The sequence below is a fragment of the Marmota monax genome, unplaced genomic scaffold, assembly GCF_021218885.2.
Source record: "Marmota monax isolate L192 unplaced genomic scaffold, Marmota_monax_Labrador192_F-V1.1 WCK01_AAM20220418_F8-fsc00083, whole genome shotgun sequence".
NCBI classification, from domain to species: domain Eukaryota; kingdom Metazoa; phylum Chordata; class Mammalia; order Rodentia; family Sciuridae; genus Marmota; species Marmota monax.
In genome coordinates this window covers 1,204,578-1,221,083 of record NW_026692848.1, presented here as the reverse complement: position 1 = coordinate 1,221,083, position 16,506 = coordinate 1,204,578, and the positions used below count along the sequence as shown (strand labels likewise).

Sequence of the window (16,506 nt, the reverse complement as noted above, 5' to 3'; positions counted from 1 at the left end):
GTCAGAGGGCATCTTTGCAGAAAACTGACCCTTGACAGTGAAGCCACGGGGTGCGTTTGCTGTGGGGCAGGAAGAGCACAGCCCAGGAGTGACCCCTGGGCCCGGGAGCCCTTGGTCTTCCAATAGCCCCCTGGAGAGTTTCCAGCATGAGGTGCCATCTGGCAGCACGCATGTGCCTTTACCCAGGTGCTGGGGGTCCTCTCCCATCACACCCAGGTGACAGGGGTCCTCTCCCATCACACCCAGGTGACAGGGGTCCTCTCCCATCACACCCAGGTCTGGGGGTCCTCTCCTATCACACCCAGGTGACGGGGGTCCTCCCCCAGTCCCACCCAGGTGACGGGGGTCCTCCCCCAGTCCCACCCAGGTGACGGGGGTCCTCTCCCAGTCCCACCCAGGTGACAGGGGTCCTCCCCCAGTCCCACCCAGGTCTAGGGGTCCTCTCCCAGTCCCACCCAGGTGACAGGGGTCCTCTCCTATCACACCCAGGTGACGGGGGTCCTCCCCCAGTCCCACCCAGGTCTAGGGGTCCTCCCCCAGTCCCACCCAGGAGCTGGGGTCCTCTCCCAGTCCCACCCAGGTGATGGGGGTCCTCCCCCGGTCCCACCCAGGTGACGGGGGTCCTCTCCTATCACACCCAGGTGACGGGGGTCCTCCCCCAGTCCCACCCAGGTCTAGGGGTCCTCTCCCAGTCCCACCCAGGAGCTGGGGTCCTCTCCTATCACACCCAGGTGACGGGGGTCCTCTCCTATCACACCCAGGTGACGGGGGTCCTCTCCTATCACACCCAGGTGACAGGGGTCCTCCCCCAATCCCACCCAGGTGACGGGGGTCCTCCCCCAGTCCCACCCAGGAGCTGGGGTCCTCTCCCAGTCCCACCCAGGTCTGGGGGTCCTCCCCAAGTCCCACCCAGGTGACAGGGGTCCTCCCCCAGTCCCACCCAGGAGCTGGGGGTCCTCTCCCATCACACCCAGGTCTGGGGGTCCTCTCCCAGTCCCACCCAGGTGACGGGGGTCCTCCCCAAGTCCCACCCAGGTCTAGGGGTCCTCCCCCAGTCCCACCCAAGTGACGGGAGTCCTCCCCCAGTCCCACCCAGGTGACAGGGGTCCTCTCCCAGTCCCACCCAGGTCTGGGGGTCCTCCCCAAGTCCCACCCAGGAGCTGGGGTCCTCCCCCAGTCCCACCCAGGTCTGGGGGTCCTCTCCCAGTCCCACCCAGGTCTAGGGGTCCTCCCCCAGTCCCACCCAGGAGCTGGGGTCCTCCCCCAGTCCCACCCAGGTGACGGGGGTCCTCCCCCAGTCCCACCCAGGAGCTGGGGTCCTCCCCCAGTCCCACCCAGGTCTGGGGGTCCTCTCCCAGTCCCACCCAGGTCTGGGGGTCCTCTCCCAGTCCCACCCAGGAGCTGGGGGTCCTCCCCCAGTCCCACCCAGGAGCTGGGGGTCCTCCCCCAGTCCCACCCAGGAGCTGGGGTCCTCCCCCAGTCCCACCCAGGTCTGGGGGTCCTCCCCCAGTCCCACCCAGGAGCTGGGGTCCTCCCCCAGTCCCCCCCAGGTCTGGGGGTCCTCCCCGAGTCCCACCCAGGCAGACGTGGGCTGCGTGGTGCTCAGCACAGGTGGACAGCAGCAGCCAACAGCCACTGCCTGGCGTCCCCACCCAGCCTCCCAGCACTGCCTGTAGGGACATGGCCTCTGTCAGGCCAGTCAGCCTCTGCTCACCTTTGCCTTCCCTGTCCCAATGTGCTGCTGTAGGTGCTGTCCCCAAGGAGCACTGTGACCATGGTGGAAGACACCAGGTGTGAGATCTGAACTGACGTGGGCCGCTGCGAAGCCCTGCCAGCCGGGGCGCCAGGGCACCCTCAGCGTCACCGACATGGTGGGGGTGTTGGTGGTGGGGGTGTTGGTGGTGGGGGTGTTGGTGGTGGGGGTGTTGGTGGTGGGGGTGGTCGGGGTTGCAGTGCTGGCAGTCCCTGGGCCTGCAGCGGACTGTGGCCGTGGGTGTTGGATCCTGGTCTCCTGTCACCTCGCGGGGGCGCAGCACCAGGGGCACCCACACCGTGGAGCCACCCCTTCCCATGCCGTGCGTTTTGGGGCACGGCCTGCTGGACAGAGGTCACAGAGTGGCAGGGTGGTGGGCAGATGCCCTCTGCAGCAGCTCTGCGGCAGCCTCGGTGCACTCGTTCATGACAACGCACTGCATGCAGCTAACCACACGCCAACACGGCCGCCTTGGCCAAGAAGAACTGCACTGACGAGGAGTGGGACCCCTGTGTCCACCGACCCTGCAGACGATTACTGGCCACAGGCCTCAGTCCTGAGAAAGGGATTGCTGTCTTTGAATGGCAAGACTAAGAAGTTTTTTGACCAGGTTAAGTAGGGTCTCCATGCTGGGCTTCATGCCGAGACCCTGCTTCCTGGTGTGAGCTCAGTGAGCTCTGAGGTCAGGGCTGTAAGGTCAGGGGTGTAAGGTCAGGGCTGTAAGGTCAGGGGTGTAAGGTCAGGCCTTTGAGGTCAGGGCTCTAAGGCCAGGATTTTAAGGTCAGGGCTCTAAGGTCGGGGATGTAAGGTCAGGGCTCTAAGGCCAGGGATATAAGGTCAGGGCTCTGAGGTCAGGGCTGTTAAGGTCAGGGCTCTGAGGTCAGGGCTCTAAGGCCAGGACTCTAAGGTCAGGGCTCTAAGGTTGGGGCTGTAAGGTCAGGGCTGTAAGGTCAGGGCTCTAAGGTTGGGGCTCTAAGGTCAGGGCTCTTAGGTCAGGGCTGTAAGGTTGGGGCTCTAAGGTCAGGACTCTAAGGCCAGGGCTCTAAGGTTGGGGCTCTAAGGTCAGGGCTGTAAGGCCAGGACTCTAAGGTCAGGGCTCTAAGGTTAGGGCTGTAAGGTCAGGGCTCTAAGGCCAGGGCTGTAAGGTCAGGGCTGTAAGGCCAGGGCTCTAAGGCCAGGGCGTGTCACCATGCTGGCTATGAGCAGCCCTGCCCTTGTGTTCACTGAGGACACTGTTCCAGCAATTTCTCTGCGTTGCCGTAAGGGGCTCTGCCGCCTGCGAGGACAGTGGCGGCCAGAGCGTAGGCCAGGCTCGGCAGGAGGCCCAGTCCTGCAGCAAGGCCTTCGGGGCAGGCTGGCAGAGCAGGGCTGGTGGTCATCAGGGGCGTAGGGCTGAGAAGGTCAGGTCAGGGACCTCCACCAGGACTGGCATGGGCCGAGCCACCATGCCCTTCCAACTGAAGAGACTGAGAGGACGTGCGGTTGGGGCCTGGGCTGCTGGAAGTGGGCAGGTCTGGGAGAACCCAGGCTCCGGCACAGGGGCCGCTCTGAAGGCCGAGGTGCTTCCTCACAGGCCTTTACTGTGGCCACAGGAGCTAAGGTCAAAGTTCACCCAGGATGGGGCGGGTGGGGAGCGAGGGATCTGCGGCCACGCTGCCCACAACGTGGACACCCAATCCACTGGCTCCGTCTGTCGTCATTAGGTCTGCGGATGTCTTCAGCCTTACTATCGAGGTGTCCTCCTGGACCTGACGGCCTGTGCACTGTCACTGTCTCATGACGGCCACACTGGCCCCCTCCTAAGTAAGGGAGGCTGAGAGGCCAGAGAAGCACCCGGGTGTTGTCCAGCACAGCCCCTGGGCTCAGAGGCAGGGCAGCTCTGGGTGTTCCGCACGTCCAGGGGCTCTGCCAGAGTAGAGCAGGAGACCCCACCCCCAAGTCTGCAATTCTGCCCCACCCTCAGCCAGGTGTGCCACACCTCAGCCCTAGTATGCAGTGCCTCAGCCAGGTGCCCAGGTGTGCCACGTCCTAACTCACATGTGCCACTCCTTATCCAGGTGTGCCACACCCTCAACCAGGTGTGAAATGCCCTTAGCCCAGATGTGTTAGGCCCTCAGCCCAGGTGTGCCACACCCTCAGCCTAGGTGTGCCACACCCCAGCCAAGTGTGCCACACCCTCATCCAGGTGTGCAATACCCTCAGCCAGGTGTGCCAGGCCCTCAGCCCAGGTGTGCCACAAACCAGCCAGGTGTGCCAGGCCCTTAGCCCAGGTGTGCCACACCACAGTCAGATGTGCCACACCCCAGCTGAGTGTGCAACGCCCTTAGCCAGGTGTGCCAGGCCCTCAGCCAGGTGTGCCACACCTCAGTCAGGTGTGCCAGGCCCTCAGCCAGGTGTGCCAAACCTCAGCCACCAGCCACGTGTGCCAGGCCTGTGCAGCAGGCTGCTGAGGGGCCAAATAAAGTGCCAGAGACAGCGTGGGGGTGGGGCTTGCTGGGCAGGGCTGGCAGAGACCAGGACTGCTGCAAGGAGGGGTCAGTGGAGACGGGCTGGTGGCCAGCTCCCTGTCCCTCACAGTGCTCTGCCAAGCAGTGCCTCCTCTGCATGGTGGCCGGCTGAGCAGATGCCATGGTCCTCTGCGCAGGGCCCCAGCCCAGTGCACTGCTCCCTGAGAGAGGGTTTACATGTTGGGCTGCAGGAGCAGCGACGACGTCATTGTGTGCTCGTCTGACCAGGAGCAACTGCCCTGGCCACCATGCAGGGGGGTAGCTTTGCCAGTAGCAGGACTGGCCCGGGCTCCCAGAGAGCAGTGTCCCTCGAGACGTTGTGCACTAGGCCTGCTCTCCTTGCTCCCCTCGCTCAGTGAGGTCTTTGGGAACAGAAGGAGGTGTTTGGGGACATGGGGCTCGCTGTCCCTGCTTTCTTTAGGGGTGATACCCTTTCTTATCGTATCTTCCCTGGGGCCCTCATGGGCCCTGCAGCCTGTGGCTGCTCCAGTGTGCCCCAGGTAGGAGCTCCTGGGGGGACCCTGCAAGCCGGGGATGCGTAGTTGGAGTAGTGGGGAATGGACTGAAACCTGGAAATAGACGTCTGTGTGCAGAAGAGCAGCAGGAGAGGTGTGGAGCACAGGCACACAGCGGCACGTCCTCCCGCCCGGCAAGGGTGCCCTGCTTCTCCTGAGCATGCCTTTGAGGGAGGGTCTTCACACCCTTGTGACCCGGAGAGTCCCAGCTGAGTCAGGTCTGATGGGCTCCAGCTGAGGCTTCTCGCGGAGGCTCCCTGGAGCAGTTTACCTCCCAGGTGGTCATGTGCAGTGCATCTGTCTCAAAATGCCTAGAAGGTGCTTAGGGAGAGATGTGCTGCCCTGCACGGGGCCTCTGAATTCCAAGCCATGGCCCAAAGGTGGACACACTGGCCAGGTTCTGGTTTGCAGGGAGACTTGCTAGGAAACACTTCATGCACCTGGTAAAGGCTGCAGAGATTTAGGGTCTTAAAGTCCAAGTTCCAGAAGAAACCTCCCCCCTGTTCAGCTCTCCTCCATGGCTAAGCCCACATAGAACGTTAGGAAGGAAGGCAGAACCGTATGGAAGCCCTCCGGTGCTCCCTGGGGGAAGTGGGGTGCTCAGGACACATCTTCTCACTCCTCTGTGGCCACAGGAGTTCAGGTTGTGAGCTGCTTACTAGAGTGATCTGGAGATTGGGTCAGAGCTAGGAATGGCTCTGAACTTGGTTCAGGAGGCCCTTAGACCCTGGCCCTCCCAATCCCAGAGCCCAGCTTCCCGCTGCCTGGTTTATCCTGAGCCAGGTTCCCAGGACCCTTCTTGGTCCTCCAGGACCCTGCAGTGGCTCAGCTGGACTCCTCTGGTCCTCCATAATCTGTGGTCTGCAGAGGGCACCATGACATCTGCAGGGACCACATCAGACTGTGTCCACATCTTCCAAGGCCCCTGCTTTCCTCAGATGAGTCCAAACTCCTGTCTGTGACTCATAGGGCCCTGGACATCTTGAGAGGTCCCTCGTGTCTACAGGTCACTGCCTGTGTTCTCTGTCCCTGTGGTCTAGACTCCTTGCTTCCTGACAGCAGCTGGAGAAGCCCAGTGTGCCTCAGAACCAGCGCCTGGGTGCCTGTGGCTCCTGCTGTCCATGCAGTGTCCAGGCTACTCACAGGGCCTCTCCCTGCATCTGGTCTCACCACATGAGGAGACTGCTCACTGCCCAGGGCCACCCCTCCCTGCCAGGGTGGGGTCTGGAGCAGCGGGGTCCTGGGCCGTTGTTGGCAGGGGCAGCCTGGCTCTGTGTGTGAGGAGAACCCAACGTGTGCTGGCTGCTCGACGCAGCACCCGTCCCCTCCCCAGGGAGACCGTCTCCCGTGTCCCTTTAGTCACCCCCCATGGAGTCCAGCCTGGCCTCACTCCCTCTACATCTCTGCTTCTGTCTCTCCAATGTGGATGTGATCATTGGCCTTCCAGCTTGTCGAGGGGCACGGACACCATTCCCCTGCCCTCTGCCTGGCATTGCCCTCTTCAGTCTCTTCTCCTGGGCTGTCTAGCAGCGAGCCTTGCTGGGTCTTCTCTCTGTAGGGAGGGTGTGCCCAGTGAGGGCTGCTCGGGCTGTCCAGCGTGGTTAGGCGGAGGGGCTCCATGATGGTGCCTCCCAGTCGCAGGCTTTGGTAACAGGACGTCGGGAGGAACTCGCTGGAGGGAAAGACCCCAAAGTGGGTGGCAGTCTCTTGGTCCTGAACTCAGGGTGGGGAGAAGGTCTCTGACATGGCAGGACAGAGAGAGGTGTAGGGAATTCCACAGGGGTGAGCAACAGACGGGTCCTTACATGGCACTTGTGTGTAAAATACATTGTGAACAGTGATCTGTAGATGAATGGAACTGCTGGATTACTCCTGGACCCTGGGAACCTATGTGAGGTCAGCTCTGGGGTTTGCTAGTGCTAACTCCTGTCCCACTGGTGTCCATGTGCAGGTCTGCTCCCGGCAGAAGCTGCAGAGCTTCTCCTGCCCCCTGCGGCTGGCCACAGAGCTGAGGCTGCAGAGTGGACAGTGCCAAGAAGCCTCCTGGGTTAGAGCTCCAGTACCTGGAGAGCTTGGTGTGCGTCCTGACCGTGTCGAGCCTGGCTGGCCTTGTGTAAGACGGGACAGCAAGCTGAGGACTGCTGCGGCCATCAGTGAAATACTGTATGGCTCTTAGCCTCATGTAATTCAGTAAATGTCAAGAATTGCAATCAATAATATCTGATTCAAAATCAAAAGCTGCATATTTCAAAGTGCCTATAAGTGTTAAATTAGCTCATTAACATTAAAGTAGCCCAACATTAGACTTTCTAAGCACTGAGCCATTTCTTTCCATTGTCGAGAAAAACCTGTTAGCTTTTGTGAGTTTTGTAATGTGCCTTTATTTTTCAGGTTGTCCTGGTGCCAAAAAGCAGGAATTTTTGACAAGCGTCTTGGATGCACTGTCCACAGACATGGTCCATGCTGTCTCTGACCCCTCCTCCCCATCGGGCAGGTATGCTGTGCTTCCCGCAGAAGCCCTGGAAGTTCAAGGAAGAGCAGATCCTAAGGGTGGGACACCGGGAAGTACTCGGGCCTGAAGGAAGAGCCCTCCAAGGCCAGGAGGCTGCTCGTCAGGTTTCTCTGTGCACCACAGGGGAAGAGACTGGCCCTGCATTTCCAAGGGTCCCTGTGGTGAGGAGGGCCAGGGATAGGGGAGCACTTCTGAATGCCCTCTGTCATGAGACCCCATTTTACAGTTATATATTAGGCTTTAAATCCTTGGAATGAAATGTTTCACTTAAAACTCTCAAAATGTGGTTTACTTATTGTAGAACATGCAGCTCATGAAACTCGCCACCTTCCCAGTTTCCAAGTGTGGTTGAGGGGCAGCAGGTACGGTCACTCCTCTCTGACCCCAAAGGGTCCCCTTGGTATGCTGCACACTTGCCTGGAGCTGAGCCTCATTGCCTCCCTGTTCCCTGTGGGAACAAGTGCCTTTCTGTACCCCACGGATGACACAGGAGGATGGAAACTCCCCGTGGGCCGTTGCCACGGCAACCCAAGCATTCTGTATTCTTCCTGACAACTAGCAATACATATTTGTGCATTTTAAGGAAATTTTTCCAGTGGAGAGTCTAACATTTTATTTCCATGGAGTGTCGGTCTTCTCCCCACTGTCCCCAAGCCCTCAATTTTCTCATCCATCCAGGGTGATGTAAGCTTTTGGTCTCTCAGCAAAAGGACCTTCATTTTCTCTCTGCTACAGACAACTCAGGGGGAAGGCAGTGCTAATGGAAAAGGTCATGACTGGGTAGAAAATTGAATTGAATTAAGCAAAACGTCACCAAGATTGCAGCTTTACACCTCTTGCTCTTGTAGGAAGGGTTCTCTCGTGGGAGCTGCAGCTGAAGGCCATGGGTGACTTGCTCTCCGAGAAGCTCCTCTGACAGTTGGGAAACTGGTCAACAGTGTCAGCCAGCCAGATTGCCCACTGTTCACACTCAGGGGCAAAGCTCAGCACACCCAGGCAGGGTGGCACGCAGAGCCTGTGGGAGGGCCCGTGGGGTATGCACAACCTCCTCCCTTGTGAGCAGGTGCAGCCTACAGGTCTGACTCGAAGCCAGGCTTCCAAGGCAGCTTTGACCTATTTGTTCCTTAAAATAGCAAACTGCTTTTTAATCCAAGGGAAATTGTCTAGTTGTGCTGAGAGCCACAGCTGAGTCGAAATGGCCCCTGGCATTTTGCCAATAGTATTGGTTGACAGGCAAGGCATTACTATCTGCCTCGGCCACTACTTTGGAGTTCTTGTGGGGATTCCTGGGGATTCCCGGAGAGTTCCCATTGGTTGGGGAAGTGCAGGAGGAGGGATTTCTGGAGGAGATATTTCCATTGGCTGGTTCCTGGACAAGCCGCGTGGGTTTCGGGAGAGTTCCCGGGGAGCCTGTGTGGAGTGTGCTGGTGGAGTTCAGAAATAAAGTTTGTTCCTGCTTCGGTGGCTCATGATTTGTGCCCAGCCAGACTGCGGCATAGTTGTAGCCTTAAAAAGCTTTGATTTGGATCTTTCAATACACCTGTTATATGCATGTGTGTTGCTTTATATGATTCAAAAATGATCACATTGAGGGGCCCAGAGGACCTAGGAGGGTGCTGGTGGCTGTTCCTACCCGCCCGTCAAGGTGCCCAGGCCCAGGACTGGAGCTTTTCTCCCCAAGTACAAGGCCAGGTGCATGCCTGACGTGCACACGATCACTGTGGCCTCTGTGACTCCAAGCCAACTTGGAGAATTTGCTGGTTAGCTTTTCCTCAGTCTTGTCCATCGGTCTCTGATGTGAGTACCCACAGAGGGGGACACTGGAGGGCTGGGTGGAGACAGTAGGAGCTTCTGCATCCTGACAGGTTGTCTTCCTTCCAGACTCTCAGAACCAGACCCCAGCCACACCCTGGAGGAGCGGGTGGTGCACTGGTACTTCAAGCTGCTCGATAAAAACTCCAGCGGGGACATTGGCAAGAAGGAAATCAAACCCTTCAAGAGATTCCTTCGGAAAAAATCCAAGCCCAAAAAGTGTGTGAAGAAGTTTGTGGAGTACTGTGATGTGAATAACAACAAGGCCATCTCTGTGCAGGAGCTGACGGGCTGCCTGGGCGCCACCAAGGAGGAGGGCAAAGCCAGCACGCGGAAGCGCCACAGTGAGCCTTGCCCATGTCCCCACGCCTGGTGTCAGAGTGTGATGTCCCGTTCATTTCCTGTGTGTGCTGCCAGTGTGAAGCCTGGAGGGTGATGTTATGTGTTGGAGCATGATGTCTATGTGTGTTCACTTCCTGTGTGTCAGAGCATGATGTCTGTGTCCATTTCCTGTCTGCATTTCCTGTGTGTGTGTTCACTTCCTATGTGTCAGAGCATGTCTGCGTTCACTTCCTGTCTGAACTTCCTGTGTTCACTTCCTAGTGTCTACACTCCCTGTGTGTCAGAGTGTAATGTCTGTGTTCACTTCCTGTCTGCACTCCCTGTGTGTTGGATCTTGATGTCTGTGTTTACTTCCTAGTGTCTGCACTCCCTGTGTGTCTGAGTGTGATGTCTGTGTTCACTTCCTAGTGTCTGCACTCCCTGTGTGTCAGAGTGTAATGTCTGTGTTCACTTCCTGTCTGTACTTCCTGTGTGTTGGATCTTGATGTCTGTGTTCACTTCCTAGTGTCTGCACTCCCTGTGTGTCCAAGTGTGATGTCTGTGTTCACTTCCTAGTGTCTGCACTCCCTGTGTGTCCCAGTGTGATGTCTGTGTGCTCACTTCCTGTCTGAACTCCCTGTGTGTCCGAGTGTGATGTCTGTGTTTACTTCCTAGTGTCTGCACTCCCTGTGTGTCCAAGTGTGATGTCTGTGTTCACTTCCTAGTGTCTGCACTCCCTGTGTGTCCCAGTGTGATGTCTGTGTGCTCACTTCCTGTCTGCACTCCCTGTGTGTCCGAGTGTGATGTCTGTGTTTACTTCCTAGTGTCTGCACTCCCTGTGTGTCCAAGTGTGATGTCTGTGTTCACTTCCTAGTGTCTGCACTCCCTGTGTGTCCAAGTGTGATGTCTGTGTTCACTTCCTAGTGTCTGCACTCCCTGTGTGTCAGAGCATGATGTCTGTGTCCATTTCCTGTCTGCATTTCCTGTGTGTGTGTTCACTTCCTATGTGCACTTCCTGTGTGTCAGAGCATGATGTCTGTGTTCACTTCCTGTCTGAACTTCCTGTGTTCACTTCCTAGTGTCTACACTCCCTGTGTGTCAGAGTGTAATGTCTGTGTTCACTTCCTGTCTGCACTCCCTGTGTGTTGGATCTTGATGTCTGTGTTCACTTCCTAGTGTCTGCACTCCCTGTGTGTCTGAGTGTGATGTCTGTGTTCACTTCCTGTCTGCACTCCCTGTGTGTCAGAGTGTAATGTCTGTGTTCACTTCCTGTCTGCACTCCCTGTGTGTCCGAGTGTGATGTCTGTGTTCACTTCCTAGTGTCTGCACTCCCTGTGTGTCCGAGTGTGATGTCTGTGTTCACTTCCTGGTGTATGCACTCCCTGTGTGTCCCAGTGTGATGTCTGTGTGCTCACTTCCTAAGGTTTATAGACTGCCTCAGGTGAGGGTGTTGAGAAACAGCACATGGTGATTGCAGACCATTGCTGTAGAAATAATAGCGAACTTGGGCAGCAGGCCAGCGGTCAGAACCCCAGAGCCACAGGGTTAGAAGGCTTTTACTGTTCAAATCAGTGGCCAACTCTCCAAATACGTTTTGCCTTTCAAAATTCAAAGTAGGACTCAGGTGCCATTGGACATAGCTCACCAATCTTGTGAACGGGCTCCAACCAAATGTCCAGGCCAGTGTATGAGCAGAAGACCAGTGTCCAGACCTGCTCTTCCTGTGGCTTAGCAGATTTAGCAGTGGAAGCACCTTCTGCGGTGGGCCTGGCATAAGTAGCGTGCTGTCACAGGCAGCCAGGGAGTCCCAGGAGAGTCGGGTCTCATGTCCTCAGAGGCCACACACAGGGAGAAGCCAGGTCTGAGCCCAAGGGCCCCGGCCACACATGTGTGCTGTTGGGGAAAGCCCCTCACTGGGGCAGGCCTGGGTCCTCGTCTGGGCAGGGCCAGTGCTGGGCAGGGTGGGCAGCCGAGCCACATCATGGAGTCTGGTCAGCCTCGGGTCACCCTTGGGAAGGCAGCTGTGCTTGGCTGTTCCCCAGCACGCGTGAGTGGCATCCTCTGTCTCTGTGCCCTCTGGTGTGTAGCAGCACTCTGAGGTGGTTCCTCTGAGCTGAGCTGGGGGTGGGCCCCTGGAAGGCAGTGGGGACACCAGCCTGGAGTTGTCCCCGGTGCTTGCCTTGACTGTCTCAGCGTTTCATGACCAGCTTTGCTTCCACTGGCCTCTCTGTGAGACCGTCTGCTGATTCCTCTGCGAGGATTGGGCATCTCTGCAGCTCCTAGTGCTGCCCGATGTCCTGACCAGGTCTCAGCTAGGACAGGCCAGGTGGCAACCTCAGCTGTCCTCTGCTCTGGCAAGGGGACGGTACTCTGGAGAGGCCCACCCCGCCATGCCTGAGGGGTCAAGGAACAAATCTCATAATTACTTGAGACCTCTGTGTCCATCAAGGACCCTGGCCAGGGTGGCAGGAGCTGGCCTTGAAGCAGACTCTTGGGAGGACAGGAAGCCAGCAGGTGTGCGCTACAGAGAGGGACAAGGCATGTCCCTGCTGTGCCTGGAGCAGCAGCGGCTCCGACTGAAGCTGTCCACTCAAGGCTGTGTGTCCTCCTGGCCGTGTTATCCTGGCCATGTCCTGGGTGGTGAGGTCACAGGGCAGGGGTCCGTCACCACCGCTTCACCGTGGGCAAGGACGCTCATCACATGAGGACCGGGCACTGTGTCTTGTCTTCTGCAGCTGCTGCCTCAGGACCAGGGCAGGGCAGGGGCGCTTGTCTGCAGTCCCGCCTGCTGTTGGTCCCCTGTCCTCAGCAGTGTGCCTGCCCCCTGCAGACACCCAGGTGGCGTCCTGGGCACCTGTGCCTGGCTTTGCTATAGGAGCTGCACCCCACCACCTGCTTGTCCTGCGGAGGCCCAGCTGGGGCTCTGGGCTCTTCTGTCCTGCTCCACCTGACTCGACCTGTGACCCGGGACCTGGCTCACTCTCTTTACGCTGGTTGCTGCTTGGGACACTGGAGGCCTAGTGCCACTTTAGGAATAAAGCCCAAGCAGGGCCAGCCTCCAGAGCCCCGAGGACCCACGGAGGATGGAGCGCCTGGCCCCTGCTCTGTAGTGGGTCGCAACCTGCGGAGTCCTTCCCTCGGTGGAAGCAGTGCAGAGGCTGTGCGCTGGAGGAGCAGGACACATGCTGCAGTAAACGGGCCTTCAAGGACCAGAGCTGCTGCCGGGACGGGTTCAGGAGCTGGGGTCCCTGGGGAGTCTCCAGGTGGCTTCTGCAAGGATGCCTCGTCCCCTCAGGACACCCCCCACTGCCCACTCTCCCATTTCTTCTTATCTTTTTTAGTTCCAAGGGTTGAACCCAGGGGCGTTTAACCTCTGAGCCATGCTTCCAGACTTTTTTTATTTTTTATTTTGAGACAGGGTCCTGCTAAGTTGCTGAGGCTGACTCTGAACTTGCAGTCCTCCTGCCTCAGCCTCCCGAGCCTCTGGGAGTACAGGCTTGGCCACTGCGCCCAGCTGTCTGGTTTCTTACAGGAAAGCCAGCAGCTCTCTGTCCTATGCCCTGTAAGGCCCCCTCAGCTGTGACCCCTGTCCCCCCAAAACTGCTCGCTGGGGAGTCTGTCTCAGCCTCAGCACTTGGTACAGTCAGAGCACCCATTCCATGCTAACTGCATGATGGGCCTCCAGGGCCAGCGGGCTGTTGTACTCCCAGGCTGGTGACGGTGCATGGGGGACACTTCTGCCCAGCAGGCCATCAGCCCAGGAAGGGTCAAGTGTCCACTGCGGTCAGGGTCAGTCTTGCCATGACACTGGAGCCTGCACGTCTGCTCTGGAGTCACTCACCAAAGACATTGGCCTCTGGGGTGGGTTACAGGAGGCAGGTGCAGGGTCTGAGGTCTCACCGTGTGAAGGAAAAGAGTAGAGCATCAAAATGCCAAGTGACCAATGCCCAGCGGTCTGCCAAATGCCAGGTGTGGAGAGGAGAGCACGCACCCAGCCAGGGGCTCTGGGCCCCATGGAGGTCCAAACCCAAGTTTGGCAGCCCAGGGCACTGAGAGGGAGCAGACCCACAGCAGCAGATACAAAAAATCAAAGAGCATCATCCACCCCTGGCCGAGGGCGTCTGCCCACTGACTGCCTTCCGATGGACAAGCTGAGTTCCTAGGGCAGTGTTGGGAAGCTTGTGTGGACAGTTTGGTGGCCGATGTGACTGTCCCACTCTGGCCTGCTGAGGCCGAGGAGGAGCTTGGTTTTGGAAAGTGCTCGGAGTTGGCAGCACCGATGGAGGGCAGCCTGGTGTGTAAGCTGGCCGCCCTCGTGGGTCAGGCTGTAGGACAGTGACCACAGATTGTCCCTGGCTCAGGGTCATGCGCCTCCTTCGGGTTTAAAGTGGTGCAGTCGTCCTGTTCCCGGGGGCGGGGGTCCACTCCGCAGGTCCTGGCAGATGCTGTCTCATGGCACTGCTGCCCGGCCTGGGCGTGGACTGGGCGTGGACTGGGCCTCTGCCTGCCCTGTGGAGCTGGGAGAGTGTCAGCCCGTCTCAGTGAGAGCCGAGCGCCTGGGCGCAGACAGCAAACCTGCTGGTGCCTGTGTGCTGCTCGCTCTCCAGGACGGGCTTTTGCTACTAGAGTGGTGAGAAATCAAGGAAGAGACGTTCCATACACAGGTCTAGAGGTACACGCCCCCCGAGGGTTCTCTTAACACAGGCACTTTCTAAATTAACCCCATTGATTTGAAGCAATTACAGCTGATTTTGCATTCAAATTAGTGCCTCTAAGATACATTGGCAAGCTTGATATAAACGATTATATTATAAAAAATACAAAAAGGAAATGATTGTCTGAAAGTTATCATTATAAAGCAAAAAAAAAAGATGGATTCATGAAGGATTCAGAAAACAAAGTCAGAAGGTATTCAACTTGATTTCACAGTTCTCAGTCTAGCCTTTGCACAGAAGCTCAGCGATCAGGAGACGCTCATCTCTGACCCAATCATCTTTTTCCACCAAGTGGCCAAGCTGTCTGAGCTGAGCAGCAGGGCCAGGGTGCCCAGGCTGCTCCCCACCACGCAGGGCCAGAGGCGTAGGCCCCAGCTGTCCTGTGTCCCCTCCCTCCCTGTAGTCCGCCTGGACCCCATGTTTATCAGTGGCAGTGCTGGGTATTTGTGTTGATAATTCGCATTCTGTCCTTTGAGATCCTTAAGAACATGTTCTCCTCTCTCCCTGTTTCGCATGGTGCCTTTCCCTTCCCCATCTTAAGTGGAAAGTTGTGCCAGAGGTCATGGATGAAGTCCATACTCTTCATCAGCAGAGCAAGCTTTTTTCTTATACTTATTAACTTTTTCTTCCTGTCACTTACCTTTAATCCATAGCAACCTTGAATTATGAGGGGGATTGACATTAGCCATAAAGAAAAGCCAAACAAAAACAGACTGTTGCTGAATAGCCACACTGGCCCCAAAGAGAGTCAAAGAATCACTGTAGTACTCTTTGGATTTGAATCATTGGGAAAAAAAATCTTATTATTTTTCTTTCTAATCTATCTGTCCATCTATCTATTTATCAATCAACCAATCTCTTTTTGTGGTCCTGGGACTAGAATCCAGGGACTCTTTTTCACTGAATTACACCTCCAGCCCTCTTGGATTTTCTATTTTGAGACCAAGTCTTGCTAAGTTGCTGCGGCTAGCCTTTGGACCTCCGGTCTCAGCCTCCCCAGTCACTGGGTTACGGGTGTGGCCACTGCACCATGCATTTTTTTTCCTATTTCAGGCAAAGTAAAGCAGAAGAGGAGCAGTGGTTTCCTAGTACTTGGGTCATTTTCAAAACCTGTATTTGAGACAAAGAAAACTCCTAATTATTCAATGTTTTTGCAGTTTGCTAAATACATTTGCATTTACCCTTCCACAATGTGTTTCTGTTTGCCCCGACATGGCAAGGAAGATAGGGCAGGAAAACAGAGTCATCCTTTTCCACTATTTTTTTATCGAGTCGATGTGAATCAACAATCAATCGAGGAATTTGGCAGGACAAACATTGCCTTTTGTCTGTTGACTAACTGAAGGCTCTTTACTAAGTGCCCCTGTCCAGGACGTTGCCAAAATAGGTCAGAAAATAAGCAGCCCCGCCCCTTCCAGGGCCTACCCCTGGAGCAGAGGAGACCCGTGGGGGCGGCAGGCACCCAGCCTGCGCTTTGTGTCGGAGACGCTGGCCAGCGTTCGGGCGAGAGGCCATCAGCCTTCTGGCGAGAGGCCATCCGTGGTTTGGTGGGAAGGACGTGTCCTGACTCCTGTAAGGGATCCCCGGTTGCCCCCTGGTGCAGGCCCCGGGTGGGGAGGGCTGCACAGGGCGAAGCAGAGGGGTGCCCAAGCGTGGACCCGAGGCTCGGGGTAGGGCCAAGCTGCGCCTGGCCGACAGGACAGCAGGGGGAGTGGCAGGGGTCAGCATGAGGACGCTCTGGCGATGAGCCAGAGGAGCTCGAGAGCAGCACCAGCCTGTCCCGGAAGGAAGGGGACGACCGTCTGGGGGACGGTGGAGTCTAGTCCTGTTCCCTAGGGTCTCCCACTGCACACCTAAGTGGGGAGCTGGGGGAGAATCTGACCAGGGAGAGAGGGCTGAGGAGCTGCCGCCTGCCCCCAGGGCACCCTCAGGAGTGGTCTGATTTGAAGCCAAGAGGCTGACCTAGCCCACCAGTGAGTGGGTGTAGATACGAAGGAGATGAGGCCCAAGCCCACCAGAGAGCCATCTTCAGTGTCAGGAAGGAGGAAGGAGGAAGGGCAAAGAAAATGGAGAGGGGGGCTGCCCTCCAGGTAGGAGGAAGCCAGGGGAGTGGGGGGGCCGCCCGGAACTGGGAGAAGGAGAGGGTGGCCGTCAGGTGGGCCGGGAGGAGCACTGAGCAAAGATGGGGTCAGGAAGGGGGAGGCAGGAGGACTGCATATGAGAAGCTACCGAGACACACAAGTTGAGGCTCGGAGTGAGAAGGAAGGAGAGGCCCAGGTGTTCCCCCGGGTGTGGCCGTGAAGCCAGGAAGGACACAGTGCTTCTCCCTGCAGCTCTGATTTTACCCAGATATTTGGGGGAAATAATTTTG

The 16,506-nt window shown here is 57.4% G+C and overlaps 1 protein-coding gene across 3 annotated transcripts in view; it reads left to right on the top strand.

The window, feature by feature from the left end:
• Smoc2 (SPARC related modular calcium binding 2) overlaps positions 1 to 16,506 on the top strand; it is a 144,108-nt gene that overhangs the window by 124,099 nt on the left and 3,503 nt on the right. For all 3 annotated transcript variants that reach the window (XM_046449355.2, XM_046449356.2, XM_046449357.2), the window contains exons 10-11: positions 7,167 to 7,269; positions 9,169 to 9,443. In XM_046449355.2, coding sequence (XP_046305311.1) covers positions 7,167 to 7,269; positions 9,169 to 9,443 — 378 coding nt within the window. The remainder of the gene's footprint in view (positions 1 to 7,166; positions 7,270 to 9,168; positions 9,444 to 16,506) is intronic.